Genomic DNA, 23,946 nt, shown 5'->3' with positions numbered 1-23,946 from the left:
GATTGAAATACAGTTAGCAAATTTTCAAAAAAATAAATTCATGGACCCCAGATTGAGTGCCTAGTCTAAAGCAAAACTGAAGATGATGAAGAAATAGAAATTATTTAATAAAAATAATCATGAGTCTACAGTACATAAACATTCAATTTTTGAAAAGGAGGAACTGAGGAAGAGAAGATTTGTGAGGATGAAATGATATTTCAGATAAAAATTAAACAGAGTATGGGGCCTAGAATTGAATTTGGCAATGAATGAAAGGGAGAATATGGGTTGGGAAGGTTAGAATTTAAACAAGTCCTTGTTTACTTTTCAAAGATTAAAGTATAGTCAAAGTTAAATTTTGAATAACTGGTGGAGGACAATTAGAATTATTATCAAGGATGTTCATAATAAAGTGACACTCATAACCTCCAAAATGGTTAGATTTTTTTTCCTAAAGGGATCCAGAGGACTGAATTAAAAGCAAAAGGTAGCAGTTGAAGAGAGGAAGTTATATAAGAAAAAATTTACCAACAATTAGAGCTATCAAAAAATGGGCTGCTTTTAGTATATAGTGGGTGCATCCACATGATTTTTAAGCAGAGGTTCTGTTGATGTATCACCAGCCTTGTCACCAGAATTTACTCCCAATTTCTGTCCCAAAAGACAGAAATGGGAGAAATGAGTCAAATTTCGGGGTCTACTCAAAATTGCTCTCGCTAAGGAATGTGGAGCAATAAAATCTGTTGCTCCTTATTTTTTCCTTGTAAAAATTCAATCTTGTCTTCTTGTTTGAAAAAATTACATCCTGACATTTTATCTGTCTCCTTCCCTAAATAACAAAACCTTGCCAAAAGACATCTTGGCTTATTCCTTATCATTTTACAATCTTGTAAGCTATTAGTCTGAAAACTGAAGCCCCCAATTTTTAGTGTATAAAGCTCTTCCAAACTTATAATTCTAGACTGTCTTAGAGAGTAATCCATTAGTTATGGCATTAAGAAAATCTTTTGTGACTATAAGAGAATCTCCTTGAATTCTTTAAAACTAATTATGAACCATGACCTTGATAGTCTTCACTATGATTACTGATTGGTTATGTTATAGAATAGATTCCTGGACAGCTATAGGTAGAATAAATGGCCCCAGAAGTATCTTCCAATTCTGAGATTCTGTGATTCTGACCTATGACTTTACATTTTAAAGGTAATAATAAAATAAAGCTATCTATTTATGAGTAGCTTCATGGTCTTTTATGGATACATTCACGGATATTCATGGTCTATAAGAAACAAAAGGCCTTACCAAAGAACTCCACCCATGCATTGGTAAAGTCAGGAAAGATTTTATTTCATGTTTTTTACAAGAGTGGGTATCTAAGGTATAGGCACATAAAACAAAGAACACACTTTTTATCCCCTGTTCTCATTTTGCAGTTCTCTTCCCTGTTTCTCTATTGTCTGGGTTTACATAGCCTGTTTAGAGTGTCTTATTTCCTTATTATGATTCCCCATCCTTATGTACATCTCCTATTCCCCATAATTCTGGAATGCAGTCCCATATTTTCTTTTACCCTTATTTGAGTGTGCTAATGATGAGTCACAACCCAGGACCTACTCAAAACTGCTTGTCTGATAGATTTAGAACAATAAAAAGAACTGAATATCTAGCTAAGGAATGTGGAGCAATATAAAACCTCTTATCTGTTGCTTCTTAGCCATCACCTAGAAAACTCCCATCCCGACTTGTCTTTTTATAAAAGCTTTTTATTTGTTCCCTTCCTAAAATTATTGTTGAGATTCAAGAGACCCCAAAAAGTTAGGGTTGCAGACCAGTGTCATGAGATATCTCAAAAGAATTTCCAGGCTTGAACCCATGTCCAAGTAAAGGGGCAAAGTTTATTATAATTGTAACACCAATTGAAGCAGGCTAATTTCCAAAAGAATTTAGCAAAGAACCAGGAGCAAGAAGATAAATTTATAGGAAAAGAAAGTGAAATTCAGTTCTTCATGTCATTTATATGCTAATTTTGTGACTTAGAGATAGAACTGAGAAGTAGTCTGGTATGCATCTCAATATTGAATTTTATGGTTTAAAGGTGGACTTGAGTAGTCTGGTATGTACCTCAGAAATCCTGCTATCACTGACCAACAGATTGTTATCTGGCAGTCAGCAAAGTTTATAGAACTATACTATAGTATTCCTAAGGCCAAGTGACTTTAGGATCATTGGCAGACTGACAGTAGCACTTTTAAGGTCAGGGAGCCTCAGGATTGCTGCTATATTTCTTTTAGAAGCTGCACCCCATCATTATGATCCTTCCTTGCTCCTTCCTTATCTTTCTTTCCTTTAATTTTACAACCTTATAGCTTGTTATTTTGCTATATATATATGGATATAAAAAAATATGTCATAGGTACTTTATAGTTTCCTTTTTCTCCATATGTTTCATTTCCTTATCTTTCTGGATCCAGATAAACAAGCAAAGATATAAAAGCAAAAAAGAAAAAAAAAAACTGTTCACTGCTAAAAATATCATTCTCTTTTTTTGTGGTCAGTTTTGTGACAAACCTTTTAGAAGTTTTTGTCTATGGCTGACATGCTCAGTCATACTAAATATAGTCTTTTTCCTTTTTTTTTTTTTTTTTTTTTTTTGTGGAAGACATATGATGAGTTAATAATATACCAGTACAGTAGTACTTCCTTACCTATATACCTGAATGTATTGTAATTCTGGAGAAACTGAAGCAAGATAAAGATTAGAGAGTTTTTAATATTTTATTAATTGGAGAATATAATTGACTGGACAGGACTCTCATCTCAAAGTATCCATTGGTGAATGTGAGTTCTTAATGAGTTCTCAATGACATATATATGCATATGGCTCAGCTACAAGGGTAGACCAAGGCAGGGGCAGAGTCAGAACATTGAGAGTGGGAATGGACTATCAATCTGGTTCTGACAAGGGTGGGAAATTAGGAAGCCAGAGTCAGGATATCTGAATAAACAGAAATAAAGATGTCAATGAGGTATCCGGGATAGTCTTATCTTTTGGAATATTTAGAGGGGTAGTGCCATAAATTCTTGAGGGCCGGGAGTTAGGAGCCAGGAAGTCTGATCTCCCCCTTATCTTGAGTCTTAAATTAACAATTTATAACCTTAGAGCAAATGGTCCTCAGGCTTAATGAACCCAAGGCAGGTTTTGCAACTAAGAGGATTGAGGCAGAACAGTTAAGGAAACTGAGGCAGAACAATTTAGGGAAACTGAGGCAGAACCAATTAGGGAAACTGAGTCAGGACAATTAAAGAGAACTGTGGCACAACAGTATATTCAATTCCTCACATCAGCCAGACTCCAAGATCTTAATGGCACATAATTGGCACTTTCAAAAAAGCTGGGGCCATTCCAGGCCAGAGGAGGAGGAGTACCCATGGAAAGGAAGGTATAATATAGTAGTTAAAGTTACCAGACATTTAGAATTGAGTCAGAGAGAAATGATAGTACAGAGTTAAAAACTAGGGAGAGTATGGGTCCCAGAATTGAGTCTGACAGTGAATGTGATGAGGGATGAGGGTACTGATGGAGAGGTTAGACAGGAATGGGAGAGGCCCATTCTCTAAGGCATGAGTTCAAAGAGAAGGAATTCACTAAACCCAAAGCCTATGGTAAAAAGTTTTATTGTTAAAGAAACATCAAGAGGGATTCTCTTGGCAGGCATATCATTCTCAAGAAAGAAGTGATCTGCAAAGAGTCATTTTCTGAAGACCCATTTTATGCATGAGTCTAAGAGAAATCTCAGGTGAATGTGAAATCTTGCCTGGAGTTGTGACTTCCCCCAAGAAAACTTATCTTGCTCTGAGAGGATGCAAGACTATTTGGGTTTGTAGATCTAAGGAGACATTTTTTGGTAATTTTACAGAGCTCACTCAGGTCATACAGAGTTTTACTCTCATCAAATGCAAGCAAGAGTGGGTTGGAAAAGTCAGTAAATAAATAATATGAATACAATAATACTAACCTTTTTTATAAATAACTTTGAACTTGAATTAAATAGGTCTTTGTCTATTTTTCAAAGATTAAAGTATGGGCAAATTTTAAGTTTTGAATAGCCCATGTAGGACAACTAGAATTATTATTAAGGATTCTTATAATAAAATGACACTCATAGGATTATAGGATCACAAATCTCTAACTGGAAGATACCTAAGAAACCATCTAATCTGAAGTTTCATAACAAAACCCAAATTGTTAAGTGATTTGTTCAAAATCATGTGTAGGTGGTAAATGTTAGCAGAAAAAAAAAATTAAACCCAAGTTTTTGTTTTTTTACTAGAGTCATCACTCTTTGCACTATGAAAAGTAGAGCAATATTTGAACTAACATACTAAATTTGAAATATACTTTATTTTTTTAAGTTTTATTGTTACATATTGCCTTTTACAATATAAACATTATTCCCATCATATAAGAGATCTCTTGTAGTAAAGTAAAATAGGTAAGGAAATCTAATAATGTTTAACAACTGGTTCTGTGGACCAAAAAAAAATTGTACTGACACACTTTTAAGTTTAACTTGCATTATTAACATTTTCTCCATCAAGGACAGTCAACAAAACAATAAATTAAATCCTGAATTGTAGCATTTCATGATTTCCTCAGTGTAAATACATTGAAAATTTAACAATTACCTTTCAGTTTGAGCTGTCTCCAACACACCAATGCAATGACATCTTCTGAAAGTATATGCAGTATTTCACATTTGTATCTTCCCCCACCCCATTTGAAAAAAATAATAGATATCTATTCTCTCCTTCCCACTCCCTGCTCCATTGGAAAAAAAGAAAAACAAATTTCTTGTAAGAAATATGCATAGTCGAGGAAAACAGATTCAGAGACTGTGTACAAAAACATATTTCTCATTTTCCATTTAAAATCTATCCCTTCTCTGTATTAAAAATATGACTGTAAACTACTAAAATAAATGGGTTTTATTTGCTTTTGTTTTTAAAGAAACCTATGAGAACTTGAGCATCTGATTTATTGTTGTCCCATTCATACTTGTCACCTTGGAAAACTGTTTATTCCAGTGCTAAAACAAAGCAAAACAAACAAAAAAAGCCTTTTAAAATAATCTTAGAATTACCATCAAAGAAAATCAATCCAGTTACTTTATTATATCATTGTTAATTTTTTTAACCAGGAAATGTTACTCACTATGACCAACCATCCTATTCACCAAACTTAACTTAAAATAAACTTTGGTTATTCAAAAAAAAATTCATATCCACTCTTTAAAAAATTAAAATTTGTTAGTTCATTTGAATATTGAAGATATTCAAAAGAATGCTTCAGTATCTGCAAATATTCCCCAAAGTAAAGGTTTTGATTTTTTTAAAAATGTTTTTAGTTGTGGCATCTTCCTTTGAATAAATGGATAGCCTCTTAGGTGATTTCATTGAAAGGGATTACATTTATTTGGATATCTAAATTATAATGTTTGAATTTTTAAAAATCAGTCAATATTATTTTATAGTCATACCTTATATACTTTTTTCCCTTTAGGAATAAAAGCAGTTGCCTCATCTTGTTCATTCCTTTCTGAAGCCTCTTTGAAAAGATGCTGCAATCTCACAGATGAAGGTGTCCTTGCTCTTGCCTTCAATTGTCGCTTACTGAAGGTAGTTGACTTAGGTGGTTGCTCAAGTATTACTGATGTGTCCCTACAAGCCCTTGGAGAGAATTGTTCATTTTTACAGAGTATTGACTTTTCTGCTACTCAGGTAAATAATAATATAACTATGTAGTATATTTTATACTTAATCATTTAATCCAGTTTTTAAGGTTTATAAATTATTTTTTTATTTCTAATTTTTCTCTAGTTTTAAGCTTTAAAAGTAATTGTTTAACCTCTAAAATAAACTTAAACAAAGAGGATGTATTTAGATGATACTTTTCTCAGTAAAGTGAAATAAAACTTTCCAGAATGATTTCTGGACAGCTAAATGAGACAGTGGATAGAGCACTTATTAGCTGTGTGTGTTCTGTCCAAGCCACTTAACCTGTTTGCCTCAGTTTCTCCAACTGTAAAATGGAAATAGTAACAGTAGCTTTCTGTCAGGGTTGTTGTGCAATCATAGAAGATATTTGTTAAGTGGTTAATGCAGTTCCTGGCACATAATAGATGCTGTATGCATGCTTGTTCCCTTTTCCCTTCTTTCCTTTTTAAAGAAAAGATATGACTTACTTTATTTCCATGTTCTTTATTTATAACATAATTTTCTTTCAATCTCTCTAGGTAACTGACAGTGGTGTGGTTTCACTTGTTAGTGGACTATGTGCTAAGAAATTAGAGGTAATTTAAAAATATTTATGCTGATAAAACAATGCCAATAGCAAAATTTATATGAATTGTGATACTTGAAAAATGATTTTTGAGAGTTGATTATAAGCTAAATATCTTCCTAGCCAAATATAAGAAATATGGCAATTCATAATACACTGTGGATATTTCTTCAGTTCCTACATGTCTTCCTTGAGCACAATGAATTTATAGAATTTACAATTACTATGGGAATAAACTGCAGGTGGGGGGGAAGGTCCAGTTTATTGCCAAAGGAAGTTATGATCAATGAAACTTAATATTCAGGTTTGAGGGAGACTGACTACAGAGAGACTGGAGTATGTGGGAGGTGGAAATTACCAAGTGTAATTTATGAGTATTGTTCTAGTTTATTGATGTTATGTTTTCTATCACAAGATTCCTTAATTTTCTTTCTATTGATAGCCACTTAGCAGAAGTAATTTAGGAAGGCATTAAAAAATTAGAATTCAGGTTTTAACTGAAGTAAAGTTAATTTTAATTAACTCAATTAAAGTTAATCTAATTAACTGTATCAAGTTAATCATAACTTGATTAACTTGATAATCAGTTATCAAGTTAATACTGATTAACTTTATCAGTTATTATCAACTGATATTTGATATCAGTTCACTTATCAGCTCAAAGATATAAATCACATAATTCCTCATAATCCATATAATTCCTCATGATCAGTTAATCAAACAATAAGCATTTATTAAGCTTTCATTATGTGCCATGTAATCTGCTAAACTCTTAGGATACTTGGACAAAAGTGAAACACTCCTTGCTCTCCAAGACCTTATATTTTAATAAGGGAAACAATATTTATGGATGGAAATATATACAGAATAGATACAAAATGAATGCCGATTATTTTTGGAGAGAAAACACTAGATAATAAGATGATCGATCAACAAGGGCTTTATACAAAGTGATATTTATGTGAGGGATAGAACACCTATCCAAAAATGACTGATTTTCCAAGTAAAAAGCAGAAAAGTTGTTGTTTATTAATAGATTCTCATGAGAATGAGCAATTCCACCGTGAGGGGGGAAAGAGAGAAAGCTCACTATAGAAGGGCTAAAGATTTAGGAAAGATAAACAGTTTTTATAGATTTGGTTTCAAAGGATTCATAGGTTGGGGAGCATTAAGAAATAGGTGCCCTCTCCCCTAACTGAATGTTAAACATTGGTGTCAAAAACAGATAGAACAGAATGCTTTCAGATTCCCTGGTTCTTAGAGGAACCATACATCAGACCTTCAAATTCAGATTACCAAGCTAAAAGCATTTAATTAATAGTTTAAAAATTGATAACATTGAACAGTGATAAAAGTCATCATTTTAGGTTAAGTAAATATATCTAAAGTTTAAGTAAATATTGGCTAATATTCAACATACTTATGCAAGGCACAGAGACATAGAAATAATGAAAAATAAAATACAGAAAAGGAATTTAAATATTCCTGGAAGTTCTTCACCTTATCTCCATTCCACACACTTATATTGATTTTTTTTTTCCTTTTTAAAAAAATTATTATATAGCTTTTAATTTACAAGTTATATGCATGGGTAATTTTTCAGCATTGACAATTGCAAAACCTTTTGTTCCAATTTTTCCCCTCCTTCTCCCCACCCCTTCCCCCAGATAACAGGTTGACCAATACATGTTAAATATGTTAAAGTATAAGTTAAATACAATATATTATACATGTCCATACAGTTATTTTGTTGTACAAAAAGAATCAGATTTTGAAATAGTGTTCAATTAACCTATGAAGGAAATCAAAAATGCAGGCGGACAAAAATAGAAGGATTGGGAATTTTATGTAGTGGTTCATAGTCATCTCCCAGAGTTCTTTTGCTGGGTGTAGCTGGTTCATTTCATTACTGCTCTGTTGGAACTGATTTGGTTCATCACATTGTTGAAGAGGGCCATGTCCATCAGAATTGATCGTCATATAGTATTGTTGAAGTATACAATGATCTCCTGGTCCTGCTCATTTCACTCAGCATCAGTTCATTACATTCAATTTTTAAAGAAACTAGTAATAGTGATTGAGTCTAGCAGCTGTCTACTGGAACTCCAAATGGAACAATTCCACAATCATGTCGCTCAAACTCAAAACACAGATCAGGAACTTGCTGAGCTCAAACGTGGAGAACAATAATCATACTTTTCCTTGAATCAGATCACTGAAAATTTTAGGTCCCAGCCTTAGAGATCCTGTTATAACATAACACATCAAGAAAAGAACAGGAGCAGCCCACACATTTCCTCCAGAAGTATGCAGAGCTTGACCTTAACGTAAAGTTTAAAATCAGGAAGTAGACTGGGAAGAATGAAATAAAAATGTTACCACAAATAGCTATTAAAGGAGACACTCCTATTATGATAGGAGACACTCTAAGACATAAACTCAGAAGACGAGAATGACCAAATCATCTACAAGAAAAATCTCAAAGAAAAATACAACTTGGACACAATATTTAACTAAAAATCTTAGAAGAAACAAAATTTTTTAAAAAGCATTTTAATTTTTTTAATAAATGAAATAAGTGCTAGATGAAAAAAATTTGGAAAAGAAATTAGAACTATGAAATAAAGAACTAAAAAGGGAAATAATAACTTGGTACAAAACATTCAAAGTCTTGCCTCAAAAACAAATTCCTTGAAAATTAGAATGAGTCAAATTGAAGCAATGACTCACTGAGATAATAAGAAGGCTGGCCCCAAAATAGAAGAAAATGTAAGACATAGCATAATGAAAATAATTCACCTGGAAAACAGATGGAAGAGAAAGACGTTTCTCTTATGCTTTCATAAAAGAAAACTGTCCATATTTCCTAGATCCAGAAGGCAAAGTCTAAATAGAAAGAATCTACTAATCATATCCTGAAATGCCAAAGTAAAAAAATATCCAAGAACAATATAGTTAAAATCCAGAGTCTACTAGTTAAAAATACTAAAAGTAGCCAGAAAAAAAAATTTAAGAATCAAGGAGCCACAATTAGTATTGCACAAGATATATACAATTTTAATTCAGTAGGGAATAGCTCCTTTTTCAGTAGTAAAGTATTAGAAACAGAAGTAGTGCCCATCATTTGAGGAGTTATCGACTAAATTATGGTATATAGATGTGCTGTAATGCTACTGTGCTATAAGAAATAATGAAGATAAAGGGAATATTTCAGAGAAATCTAGGAAGACTTATATAAACTGATGCAGAATGCAGAACTATATAATAACATATATTAAATATATATATGTATGCACACATACAAACAATTTTGAAAGACCTAGATATGCCAATGATAACAGTATTTTAAAGGTATAAAACATAATCGAGAAGAAGCAAATTACTATGATTTTGAAATAGTTGTTTCTAACTTGGTTTACAAAAGTCACTATGACTATGATATGAGTTTATTAAGAAAATCCTAGAGAAGCATACAAGAAATTAATTTTGACAATAGCTTCAGAAAAACAGCAGAATGCAAAATAAACCTCTAGTAGCCAGCAGCATTTCTATGTAGCAATAGCAAAATCCACAAGGAAGTAATTGAAAGTCTCATTCAAAAAAATTATAAAATGCATAAAATCTCTTCTATCAAAGTTCACTCATGACTTATATAGATAAAATGATAAAATACTCCTTGAACAAATAAAGAACTGATATCATCATAATAAATAGCTAGCATTTATATAGTGCTTTAATGTTTGTAAGTGCTTTGGAAATGTTATTTTATACAATAAACTTGCAGGGTAAATTATATTATCCTTATTTTATAGATGAGGAAATTAAAGCAGACAGGTTAAGTAGCTTGCTCAGGATCACCTTGCAAGAAAATGTTTGAAGCCAGATTTGAATTTATTTTCTTGATTCCAGGTCCCACTTGCTATCTACTGATCCATCCAGCTACTGTTAAGATTAAATCAGAAACAATTCAGTGTTTTATATAAATCCAAGAATACCAACTCCTTGAGGAGGAATTACTGATTTGACAAGAACTACTGGAGAAACTGGAAAGGGCTTTGGCAGAAATTAGATTTATCCTGAAGTCATGAAATAGAAAAGGCTTTTGAAAAAACATGTTACCAAACAGAACAAAATCCATCCATCACATGATGGCCCTTCAAGTATTTGAAGACATGTGTTATGTATTCCAGAACCTTTTCCAGACTAACCATTCCTAATTCCTTCAAGCTTACTTTATATGACTTAAGCTCAAGACTCTTCAGTATTTGGTTGCCTTTTTTTAGACATACTTTCATTCTGAAACTATGGTGTCCAGTATTACCTGTAATCATTTTGGAATTACACAGATGATATCTGAAGACAATCTGATGAGATTATGGTAGTGAAGACTGCTTCCTCTTAATTTCTGGAATAGTCTGTGGCTCTCAGTGCAGTTCAAGATTGCTTTGGCTCTTTTGGCTGCCCCACCACAATTCTAAAGCATAGTGACTTTTTTAGTCCACTAGAACCCAGATATTTTTTCAGAAAAACTGCTAGCTGATCAGTTTTTCTCATATTGTATTTATGAAACTTTCTCAGGGGTAACTAATTGCAAGAACTGATATTCTCATCTGAATTCCATCAGATTTGATCCAGTGCTCTATCAAGATCTTTTTGAATACTCTCTTTGTCATCCAATATGTTCCCTTCTATTTCTATGACATTTGTTAATTTGATAAGCATGCACTGGTGCTTTATTCAAGTCAGTGATATAGAGGGAAAGAAAGAGAGGGAATTTAAGAAGGACATTTTGGAGGTTTTGAAAATAGATATGCTGAATTATAATTATAACTATTATGAAGTCAAAAGGACCAGTAGGTTTATTATTTTTTTGGGGGGGAGGGAAGGGATATAAGCCCAGTAGTAACACTACTGTTACTAGTTGGATCAAAGGGTATGCACAGTTTGATAACTTTTTGAGCATAGTTCCAAATCATTCTCCAGAATGGCTGTATATATTCACAATTCCATCAACAATGTATCAGTGTCCCAGTTTTCCCACATCCCTTCAAACATTCTGCATTATCTTTCCCTGTCATTCTAGCCAATCTGACAAGTGTATAGTGAGGACCAATAGTTTAGAGAAAAGTATAAGCTTAGTTTTGGATATGTCAAGTTTGAGGTGTCAATAAAACAGACATTCAGATTAGAAGTCTTATAGTTAGTGGGAGACATGAGTCTGAAGAGTTCTGGACTTGAATTCATTGTGGAGGTGGCATTTGAAGTTTTGCAAATGTTTGAAAAAGGAGAAAGTATAGGGAGAGATAAATAAAAACAAAAAACAAAGGACAAATTTTTGAGAAGTACCCATATTCATTAGATTAAACTAAATGTATCAATGTCATTTCCAATTCTCTGATTCTGTGATTTTATGATTCTAGGGGAAAAAAAAAGTTCTTGCCACTGAAGTCTTTTGCAAATGACTTAATATCAGAAATAGAGGGTTCCCCCTCCCCCAGTGGAAATGATATTTAAGAAGATGCATTATCATCTTTTTTGCTATCACATGTTAAGAACACTTGAGTTTTGTGGCAAATACGTGGAAATTGAGGGAATGCGCAACAATTAGAGAATGTCTAGCATTTTAATATGATGATGATGGAGATGCTATTCAGTTATTTCAGTCATGTCTGACTTTTTGTAACCCCATTTGGGATTTTCTTGGAAAAGATACTGGAGTTGTTTGCCATTTCCTTTTCCAGCTCATTTTCAAATGAGGAACCAAACAGAGTGAAGTGACTTTCCCAGGTAACACAGTTTATAAGTGTCTGAGACTGGATTGAACTCACAGCTTCCTAATTCCAGGTCCTGTACTCTATGTGCTGTGCCACAGCTGCTGTGATGGAATACTATTGTGCTATAAGAAATGATGAGGGGAGCAGTTTCAGAAAAAATATGCAAGACTTATGTGAACTGATGCACAGTGAAGTGAGAAGAGCCAGGAAGTTGTGCAAAACAACAGCAATGTTACAATGATGAGCAATTATGATAGACTTGGCAACTCTGATCAACACAATGATCCAAGACAATTCCAAAGGACTCATGATGAAAAAAAATGCTGTTCATGTCCATATAGAGAAGTGGTGAACTCTGAGTGCAAACTGAAGTAGAATTTTCTCACTTTATTTATTTTTGCTTTGGGGGTGGAAATATTACCAATATGGAAACATGTTTTGCATGATTTCACATGTGTAATTAATATCATACTGCTTGCCTTCTTAGTGGGGTGGGGGGGAGGAAGAATATGAAGGATGGAGAAAATGTGGAGCTAAAAATTTAAAAACATTTCAAAAAATAAATACGGAGGGGGAAGTATGAAGAACAATTGAATCTTTCCATCTGACTTACAGCTGAAATCTTTTATATGTATATACTGACTTCCCACTGGATTAGAATAAGAGTTTCTTGTGTGTAGGAATTGATTTTCTATTTGAATTACCACAAGTGCTTAACAAATTCTTTTTCATTCGTTGTTTCATTCCTTTAGAATGATATACAAAAAAAATGATGGTAATTATGTAAATTTCAATGCATACTGTTCCTATTCAACAATAAACCAATACTTCTTAAGTGCTTTCTATGTTCCATGTACTGTGTTAGGCACTGAGGATACAAATAAAAAGAATGAAGTAATCCCTACTGATAAGGAGCTTATCCTCTAGTATGAAAGACAGTAAGTGCACATAAAAATATATGTAGCATAAATATAAAGAATATATATATAAATATTCATTTGACAGTATATACAAAGTAGTTATATGCCGAGTAGTCATTTGGTTGGAGAATTAGAAAAGGCTTCTTGCTGAGTATTGTATTTGAACAAAAATCTTTTTTAAAAAAAATTATTATTTTGTTTTCTTACAGCACAATAATTAGCCATTCCCCAATTGATGGTTATCCCTTTCATTTGCAATTCTTAACAAGCATAAAAAAGAGCTGCTTTAAATATTTTTGTACAAATAGATCCTTTTCTCCCTCCCCCCCCCCCTTTTTTTTTGTCTTTAGGATATAGACTTAAAAAGTAATTTTACTGAATTAAAGGTATGCAGAGTTTTATAATCCTCTGAGTAATAGTTCTAAATTGCTTTCCAGAATGGTTGGGTCAGTTTACAACTCCACCAACAGTGCATTAATGTCCCAGTTTTCCCACATTACCTCTAATATTTGTCATTTTCCTTTTTTGTCATATTAGCCAATCTATTGGTGAGAGGTGATATATCAGTGATTTTAATGAACATTTCTCTAATCAAAAGTGATTGACTTTTTTAAATATAACGATAGGTAACTTTGATTTATTTTTGAACTACCTGTTCATATTCTTTGACCATTTATCAATTTCAGAATGAATTGTACTTTTAAAAATTTGACTTAGTTCCCTATGAATGAGATGAGGTGTGATCTCTCAAGACAGTTGTGAAAATCGAGTAAGGCTTCATCTACTTCAGAGTTGGAGTAGGCTTGGAAGTCCTTGAACACTGACTCAAGGGCATACCTAAGTCCCCTTCCTGCTATCTTCCCATGACATCATTTTCTCCTTACTTCAATCAAATATAGGCAACTATGTACTTATTGGCCAAGTTCAATTTCTTGGGTAGTTCCCTCATTTAGAATGTAAGACCCTCAGCCAACAAGGATGATGATCAGTGGTGGGAGGGGTGTTTGTATTAGGGAATATTTAAAGTGTAAAACCTGTCCCAAAAGGTGCCTCCTCCTTTTCGTTCTACAGGAGGGATACCTGCTTCTCACAAAAATGTACAATAAACTTTTTATTAAATGGTGAACACTCACCATTCTGAGCCACCCACCTATATATTTGAAAAATGAGGGCTGTATCAGAGCTACTTGTTGCAAATTCCCTCCCCCAGATAGTTTCTGTTTTCTTCTTAATTTTGGTTACAAAATTTTTGTTTTGTGCAAAAACTTTTAAATTTTATACAATCAAAATTATCTATTTTACATTTTGTTACACACTCTGTATTTTCTTTGGTACTAAATTCTTTCCTAATCTATCCAGATCTATAGATCTGACATATAAAATATTTGATGTTTACCTAATTTCCTTATCCAGTTTTCCATGCAATTTTTATAAAATAATGAGTTTTTAATTCTTAAAGCTTAGATATTTGGGTTTATTAAACACTAAATTATTATGGTACTACTGAATATTGTGTACCTAATCTTTTTCATTGATCCATCACTCTGTTTCTTAGTACTAGTTTTGATAATCACCACTTTATAATAGAATTTCAGATCTGGTATGGCTAGACCATATTCTTTCGCAGTTGCTTTTCATTGATTCCTTTGATATCTTTGACTTTTGTTCTTTCAGATGAATTTTATTAATTTTTCTAGCTCTATAAAATAATTTTTGATTGTTTTACTGATATAGCATGAATATGTAATGTAATTTTAACTGTTCATTTTATTTATATGAAAGCTTTTAAATTTTATGCAAGAAAAATTGTCCATTTTGTCTTCTATGTTGGTCTCTATTTTTGATTATAAACTCTTTCTTTACCCATAAATATGAAAAGTAATTTCTTGCCTTATCCTCTTAATTTATGTATGCCACTTTTTATATGTATCTATGTATCCATTTATGTATCTGTATGTATGGTATGAGATGCTGATTTATTTTTAATTTCTGCCAGATTTTTTCCAGGTTTTCTCAGAATTTTTTTTCTCAGTCCTTACTTCACTAGCTATAGTCTTTCAGTTTATTGAAAACTATAATATTGAATTCATTTGTTTATAAATGTTGTGTATTTCATCTGTTGCACAAATTAATCTCTATCTTTAATGGATGTTTAATTGTTTTGATGATTTCTGCCTTGTAATAGAGTTTGAGGGATTGTTGACTAACATATCAAATCAGGAATCAGGAAATGCTTAGTTCAAATCCAGCCTCTGACATTTACCAGCTTTGTAATCTTAGGCAAGTCATTTCACTCTGTTTGCCTCAGTTTCCTCATTTGTAAAATGAATTGAAGGAGAAAATGGCAAACCACTTCATTTCTTTGCCAAGAGAATCTCAAATGGTGTCATGAAGAGTCAAACATGACTGAAACAACTGAAAACCAAATTCGGTTCAAAATTGAGGTTTCCTTCTTCTTCACTTTTTTCATTTTTCCATTGAGATTCTTTTTGTTCTTTAGATTGAATTTCATGATTTTTTTTCCTAGTTCAATAAAATAATCCTTTAGTAGGTTAATTTGTATGGTACTGAAGATGTGCAAATATTCCCTTTGTAGCACATCTGGTTATTAACAACTGAATATATGTTAATGATTATGTTTTAGGTTTTTTTTTTATGTGTAAAAAGATTATTTACTACACACACGAGTATATTATCTTCTTAGTACCCAGTATCTATTTATTTATGAATTACTGGTCATGAAAGAACATATAATTAGATAATCAGTTTGTATGATTGTAAAAATATTTTTTAATGAAGTCAGTAAACATTATTGCTGACTGAATATTTCATTGGAATTAAGTCTATAAATCCTGTATGTACACATAGAGGAAGAATTACCTATTGCTATATTTACATTTATTTAGTCTTAATTTTTATTAAATAAAAAACATAGGTAAAATAAAAAATGCTAATATACCTTAGTTTTTATTGAAGAGTTATCTTTTCCCACAAATTACTACATTGGATTATACTTCATTTTTCTAATTTTGTCATTGTCCTTAATATTTTTGTTCCTTATAGGAGATTCACATGGGGCATTGTGTAAATCTGACTGATGGTGCCGTTGAAGCTATTCTTACTTGCTGCCCTCAGATACATATTTTACTCTTTCATGAATGCCCTTTAATAACAGGTTAGTTTGCTATTGCATGAATGCTTCTTTGTTGGCCTTCAGGAATTATTTATTTTCATTTTTCAAGTTTTGTAATAAATATTTATCAAGTTTACATGTAACATTAGGATTGAAACCCAATATTTGTGTCCTATAAAATAAATAAATTGGAATACATGGTGTTTGAAAACTTTTGTAAGTCACTTTCTGATATACTTCATCTGTCTTACATGATCTTGGAGATTAGTCATGGACAGTTACCATATTTAACTGCTAACTACAGTTATTTCACATCTGTTCTATAGAGTCTCTAGGTTAACTTTATTTTGTTTGTTTTGATCTCACTATTACACTATCAGTGTCATGTTGACGAGGGGAGCCCCGAAACTCTTTTTTTTTTTCTCTCTCTCTGACTTTGGAAATGAGCCATGAGATACAGCACTTAAGAAACTCCTTTAAGGAGAAATTCTCCTTGAACCCTGCCACTGTGAGACCCACCCCAAGGAACTAAGATAAAGTGGTTTATCTTGATAGGACTAGTTGGAGTAATCTCATTTAGTTGGAGATCTAGATTTATATTGACTCCTATTGTTGGCTCAAAACTACTCCCCAGTAAGTGGTCTCATCTAGGCCTGGGGGCAGTGACAACACTGAGGGAATCTCATTTGGTTGAAACTTCTCAGATTTCCTTATAAAATGGCAATTTTAAGCTCAGTCCTTGCAGAGGACCTAATATGTTATGCCAAGGAAACTCTTTTTCTCTGGCATAGCCTCAGACTTCTGCCCACTGAAATGATATTCTCTTTCAGCATTACCCTCTCTTTATCTTTCTTACTTATTTCCTTAACAAGACTTTATACCTCTCTGTTGGGATTTCTCTACTAGAAATTCTCTCTCTCTCTGGGACTCTTCCACTAGAAACTAAATATCCCTCTGCCAGGACCTTGCCACTAAAGAATTTAGTCTTTCTATTCATGCATAGCAAAGGCTGACTTCCCAATGCTAATAATAAACTTCTTTTTATCAGTCTAGCTTTTTGGGTTCGTAAATTCCTTTTTGAAGGACCTCTGCGCTATCAAAAAGGGGTTCCCACAACTTCTTAGCCTGAGCCGAATCCTAAGGGGATATAGGGGAGCCAAACCTCTTCATTTGGTTCTCTGAACCCCGAACCTGCCACTAACCTCATCATTTAATTCCCTGACCACCAGGAACCCTAATCTCATCATTTTGGTTCCCTGACTGGGAATCCTAATCTAGATCTCTTCATTTCGAGAACCCCCAAATCTAGACATCATCAATGTCAAAGCCATAATGGTTAGCTTTGGATTATTTGAAACAAATAAGTGCCAGTCATTAAATATTTGTTAAGTACCTGCTAAGTGTTAAGCACAATGCTAAATGCTGGGATTGCAAAGAAAAGCAAAAGACAGTCCCTGTTTTCAAGAAACTCATAATCTAGTAGGGGAGACAATTTGCAAACAACTATATACAATCAACATGATGATGTTTGGCGCAGGGCAGAGAGTTGTGGAAACCCTTTCTGGTCGGCATAGGTCCTTTGTAAAAGAATTTATGAACCCAAAAAGTTAGACTGACAAAAAAAAGTTTATTGGCACTGAAAAGTCAGCTTTTGCTAGGAGGCTAACTTCCTCAGTGGCAAAGTCCTGACAGAAAAGTAAAGGTCTAGCAAAGAAGTCCTGGCAGAAAGATAAACAAGGGCTGTAGAGAAATCCTGTCAGAGAGATAAACAGGGGTATGTTAACACTGAGAAGAGGAGGTCTCTTTTCAGCAGGCAGGGTCCTGCAGGCAGGTATTGTCAAGGAGAGGTCCCTTGGCCTGGCATGTCTTGCTTTTAGGACCTTTGCAAAGTCCTATTAGGGAAATGAAGGCTGACACTGAAGAAGAATGCCTTCTTAGCAGGCAGGATCCTAGAAGCAGAGCAAGCTGCTTTAGACCTTCTGCAAAGAAATGAGTTTAAAATTGCCATTTTTATAAGGAACTCTTGAAACTGAAGTTTTAGTGGAATAAGATTCCCTCAATGCTATCACTGTCTCCAGGCCTACATGAGACAATTTTCAGCTCAATAGGGGTTAATAGAAATCTAGATCTCCAGCTAAATGAGATTACTTAAGTTTAAATAGGGAATGATCCTGGACTCTAGTCCCACACCAAGATAACAGAATGAAACCACTTTATCTTGATTCCCTGGGCCGGGTTTCTCCCAGAGAAGAGTTTCAAGGAGAGTTTCTTAAGCATTCCCCCCAAAGTCAGAGGACAGCTTCAGGGTTCTCCCCATCAAAGGTATATACAAAATAAATAGGAATTAATTAACAGAGAAAAGACACTAGAATTAAGGGAGGATTGGAAGAGACTTTGTATGAAGGTTGGATTTTAACTGGAATTTGAAGCCAGGAAATCCAGGAGATGAAGATGAAGGAAGCATCCCATGCATGAAATATAGCCAGTAAGAATGCCCAGAGTTGGGAGATGAAATGTCTTATTCATAGAATAGCAAGAAGGCCAATGTCACTAGATTGTTAAGTATATATATGGTTTTAAAAATTTGTAAAACTGGGAAGGTATGGAAGAGGGTTGCTAGGTTGGGATTTTATATTTAATTCTGAAGATGATAGGAAGCAACTAGAGTTTTTTGAGTTAAGGTGTTTGATGTGATTGTATCTTTGCATATCAAGAGAAGAAAAGGAGCATTATAAGGGTATTATTACAAGGGTAAAATGACCTTGACAATAGATTTGATATAGGGGTGATGAAAGAGTGAAGAATCCAGGATGACACCTACTTAATATGAAATCCATTCTTTACTTTTAATCACTCATATTTTGCTTTTATAAATGCTAGTAAGCTAAAGAAGTATGAATAAGATCCTAGGATGACAAGATGTTGGCTCCAATGAACCTATCTGGTTAGCTGACAATTTTTGGTCTTACAGAGCTTAGCTAACAAACTTAGTTGTTATAGTCTTGCTATAGATTTTAAATAGTTAACAGTTAAAATTAAGATAACTAAGACAAAGTTCCAAGTATGATCATTTATTAATAAAGTATGAATTGACCAATAAATAAGATCTCAGCTTCCTTAGCAAATCTAAGACCCTGATGAGGGAAACATCTCTCTTATATAAATTTGGAAAGTACAAAATAAAAAACAGGATTTTGTAGGTGGGGAACAAGTTATGATTAGTTAAAAGGACTCAACATCATGAATTGTAAAAACCAGTAAAATTGGTTACAGTGTTGAGGCATGGGGGACAATATAATGAGTTGGAAATTGGGAATGAGAGGCTACCAACAATCCTTTCCTTCCCTCCTGTGACTAAGAATGTTCATTGGTTTAAGCCCCCTGCAAGATTAGAAATAGTAGAACAAACTTCTTTGGTTAACAAACCAGACATGCTTGACATAAGAAAAGAACAGAGATTGACAAGAGAACTAGATTTCTAAATTGAACTCATTGAAAACCAGCTGGATTCTGAACTAAGTTCAGAGACAAAGAATCATGACTTAGGCAGTTACAGGATAAAATCAATTAAAAAGGCAGAATCAACAGTCTATTTCAAAATCATAGTTGCTCTACTGTCAATTATTAATAATATCCACAACTTGAGTATTGCTAACCTGTTTGAATTCTCTACTCATACTTTTTCTCAAGGATACTTTTACAAGACAAAGTTCCATCATGATGATGATAGTGGAAGCTCTTGTAATACCCCAATCAGAAAGCATTATTGTCTGTGTTAATCAATATCATGTTCCCCAGTTTGTGATCAATGTACCTCAGAAACTCTTTACTTAGTGTCTCCATAGATTTCAGTCATGACAGTTGGAGTCTGAGTCAGTGGAAAGGTAGCAGGGCCATTAGATAGTAATAGGGAATAGTTTGAAAGTAGGAAAGGTTTGGGAGTAAAGATAAGTTTCAGTTTTGGATTGATTTTAGGATGCCTACAGAACATCAAATTTGGGATGTCTAATAGGTAGTTGCAGATATGAGACTGAAAATCAGCAAAGAGAAGATACTTCTGTGGCTATATAGAAGTGGAAGATGTTAAATATGTTATAGTATATTCTAGATACAATATATTTGTGCAGAAGTGATCCACACAGAAGGTCAAGAAAAACTTTGAGTCATCTTAAATGTCTACAGTTAAAATAAAACAAAAACAACTATAGAAATTAACTGCAGTTTTATTAGGTCTGGTCTTAAGGTGATATATTCTTTAAACATTCAGAACAAGGCAATTCATAAGATAACCTTTTGTATAAATGTAATATTAATTTTTCAACAAGCAGTCATTAACCTTCTAAATAGTACTTTTGAGAAACCTAAGGGGAAAAAGCCATTATCTCTGGCTAACCAGAGATAATAAATCAATAATTTTGGTGAGTTGTATTGTATAATAAAATGCATATCATAGTCTGTAAAATCTACTATTTAAGAATGTATTTCAGGACAGTTTGACTATATTTTGGCTAAACTTCAGTTTTTGTTTCTTGTAAAAGATTGTCAGTCTGCTAATTTCTTGGTCATGCCTAATTTTTTTGTTGTTTTATACCTTTTATTACCTCATAAAGTAAAGTAAAAGTAAAGCTTTTTTTTTTTTAATTTTTCATTTTTTAAAATAGCTCTTTATTTACAAGTTATATGCATGGGTAATTTTACAGCAGTGACAATTGCCAAATCTTTTGTTCCAATTTTTCCCCTTCTTCCCCCCACCCCCTCCCCTAAATGGCAGAATGACCAATACATGTTAAATATATTAGAGTATAAATTAAATACAAAATAAGTATACATGTACAAACCATTATTTTGCTGTACAAAAAGCATCAGACTCTGAAATATTGTACAGTTAGCCTGTGAAGGAAATCAAAAATGCAGGCAGGCAAAAATATAGGGATGGGGAATTCGATGTAATGGTTCTTGGTCATCTCCCAGAGTTCTTTCCCTGGGTGTAGCTGATTTGGTTCATCTTATTGCTGAAGATGGCCAGGTCCATCAGAATTGATCATCATATAGTATTGTTGTTGAAGTATATAATGATCTCCTGGTCCTGCTCATTTCACTCAACATCAGTTCGTGTAAGTCTCTCCAGGCCTTTCTGAAATCATCCTGTTGGTCATTTCTTACTGAATTTATTTATTTTTTATTATAATTTTTTATTGACAAAACATATGCTTGGGTAATTTTTCACAACATTATTCCTTGCACTCACTTCTGTTCTGACTTTTCCCTTCCTTCCCTCCATCTCTTCCCCTAGGTGGCAAGCAGTCTTATACATGTTAAATATGTTATAGTATATTCTAGATACAATATATGTGTGCAGAACCGAACAATTCTGTTGTTGCACAGGGAGAATTGGATTCAGAAGGTAAAAATAACCTGGGAAGAAAAACAAAAGGTTATGCCTAATTTTAAAAAAAAAATTGAAAATGGCATTGGTTGTGCTTGATTGAATATGCCCAGAACCCGGTAATTAATACTTGGAAAAAGCATTTTCAGTACAGAGTGAATGAAAATTGGAATTTTGTACCCCCAGTGTCTAAAACACTGTGTAATAATATAGGATGTTTGCTGGTAATATCACTATTGCTAATTAGAAAGTTATTGATAACTTTTGAGTTATATAACTTTTTTGTGTGTACTCTTGTAGTATAGTAACTGATGTAGAAACAAGATTAGAGAGATTTATAGAGAATGGATAGTGAAAAATCAGAAGTGATATGTATAGGCTGGTAATCTGAAAAGTTTGGTTGTAATAAAGATAATAATAAGAAATAAGATCACAATGTTTACTTTAACTTAGTCTTCCTGATCTGTAATAAGTAATTATATGATATCACTTTAAAGTTTAAAGTAACTTGAAAGAAAATCTTATCTAATCAGGTTTTGGGGTTTTTTTTAAAATTAATGTTTATAAATGTCATAGTGATAAAGTACTAGACCTGGAGTTAGGAAGACTTAAGTTTGAAACCAGCTTTAAATTGTTACTAGATCTGTGACCCTGGACAAGTCACTTAACTTCTATCCACCTCAGTTTCCTAATCTATAAAATAGGAATGATAATAGTATCTATTTCTCAGGGCTTATGTAAGGAAAAAATGAGATAATATTTGTGAGTGAAGTGCTTTGGAAACCTTAACTATCATCATCATCATCATCATCATTAAAGGATCTGACTTTTCAAGTGAAAAAGTTGGTTTCAGAATTTATAGAAATATACCTAACTCTATTTGGAATTTTCTTGCAAATATATTGGAATGGTTTGCCATTTCATTCTCTAGCTCATTTTACAGATGAGAAACCTGAAGCAAATGTAGTGAAGTGATTTGTCCAGATTATTAATTGTGTGAGGCCAGATTTGAACACAGGAAGATGAGTCTTCTTGAGTTCGGGAATTCTATCTACTGTGCCACTTAGCTATGCATCAAATGAAGACAATGTAATATTCACAAAACAAATGAGAACTTCAACTATAGAGATTATTAAGACATTGAAGTCAGCATCCATAACTGGATATAACCTGGTTCCATATGTTACTTGCTGCATTTGGAAGGAGACATGATTCCTAATAGGAAGAAAGGAGAGAAAGAGAAAGAGAGAGAGAGAGAGAGAGAAAGAGAGAGAGAGAGAAGGGCGGGAGGTAGGAAGAGGAGAGATGATAGATTGATAGAGGACATTCCAGCAAGATCGAGAAGAAAACCTTAGAAATAGCAGACATGCTGTCAGTCCCATCATGTCTCTGAGCAGCTTGAAATTCTAGAAACTGATAAAATGGAAGGTTTCTGGGTGAGAGTATCTTTCCTTCCTGCTTTGAACAGAGATCTCATGTTCCTATCGAAAAAACTCATTTAACCCTTATGTATTTTTGGGTCTAGTCTAATTTCAGTTATGATTACTCTGTATTCCCCTCCATCCTATTTCCCCCATTTATCCTACTTTCTTTTTCACCCTGTCCATTCTCAAAAGTGTTTTTTTTTCCTGACTTTAATATCATCCCTCCCTTTTATCAGATCTGCCTGCCTGCTCTCATTTCTGTCCTTTCCAACTTTCCTCTATGGTTAGATAGAATTCTATACTCAACTGAGTATGTATGTTATTCCCTCTTTGAGTCAATTCTGATAAAAATAAGATTCACACAGTGCCCCTCCCCTATCCCACCTTCCAACTCTTAAGCCTTAGATGATTTTTGGATTGTTAGTAAGCAGAAAGTTAATCACTCCAGAACTAAACTGGTGTTATACCTTTCTGTTTTAGCTAAGAAAGTCTTTGACAGATACAGACCATAATCTATACCATTCTAGTTTGATGAACCTGCCAGAATATACACACCACTAACATAGTTTTCTAAACCTAGAGTCACTTCCACACTATGGTGAAGCCTCAAAGTAGGACTTTAGTGGAAGTTGGGTATTATATATTTCTTTAATACAGTAAAGATATAAAGATAATTTAGGCCTGATAAATTTCAGTGGTAATTTTTCATTGTTTTCTGATTTGGATTCTTAAGAGAAATGAGGTGAGAGTAAATTATTTACTTAAATTTCAACTTGATATAAAATTGTCAATAACCAAAAAATACAGATGATCAGTTCAGACAAGGATAATATAATCAATGGACTATAACGTATAAGAGTATACTTTTTTCCTCTTCATGCAAAATATTTCAGTAGAAATTAAATTTAACCTGTCATGTAAACTTGTACAGTTTCTGGTAACACTTCATTGTTCTGCATTTGAAAAGGAGACTTGTATTTTTCATTT

General features: G+C 33.2%; 1 protein-coding gene across 3 annotated transcripts in view; it reads left to right on the top strand.

Annotated features, from left to right (window-relative positions):
- AMN1 (antagonist of mitotic exit network 1 homolog) overlaps positions 1-23,946 on the top strand; it is a 66,976-nt gene that overhangs the window by 27,495 nt on the left and 15,535 nt on the right. For all 3 annotated transcript variants that reach the window (XM_051962802.1, XM_051962803.1, XM_051962801.1), the window contains exons 4-6: positions 5,543-5,760; positions 6,276-6,332; positions 16,080-16,191. In XM_051962802.1, coding sequence (XP_051818762.1) covers positions 5,543-5,760; positions 6,276-6,332; positions 16,080-16,191 — 387 coding nt within the window. The remainder of the gene's footprint in view (positions 1-5,542; positions 5,761-6,275; positions 6,333-16,079; positions 16,192-23,946) is intronic.

The sequence above is a fragment of the Antechinus flavipes genome, chromosome 5 (assembly GCF_016432865.1).
Source record: "Antechinus flavipes isolate AdamAnt ecotype Samford, QLD, Australia chromosome 5, AdamAnt_v2, whole genome shotgun sequence".
Lineage (NCBI taxonomy): Eukaryota > Metazoa > Chordata > Mammalia > Dasyuromorphia > Dasyuridae > Antechinus > Antechinus flavipes.
Note: the sequence above shows the minus strand (reverse complement) of the source record. Positions and strands in the feature narration are given on the sequence as shown.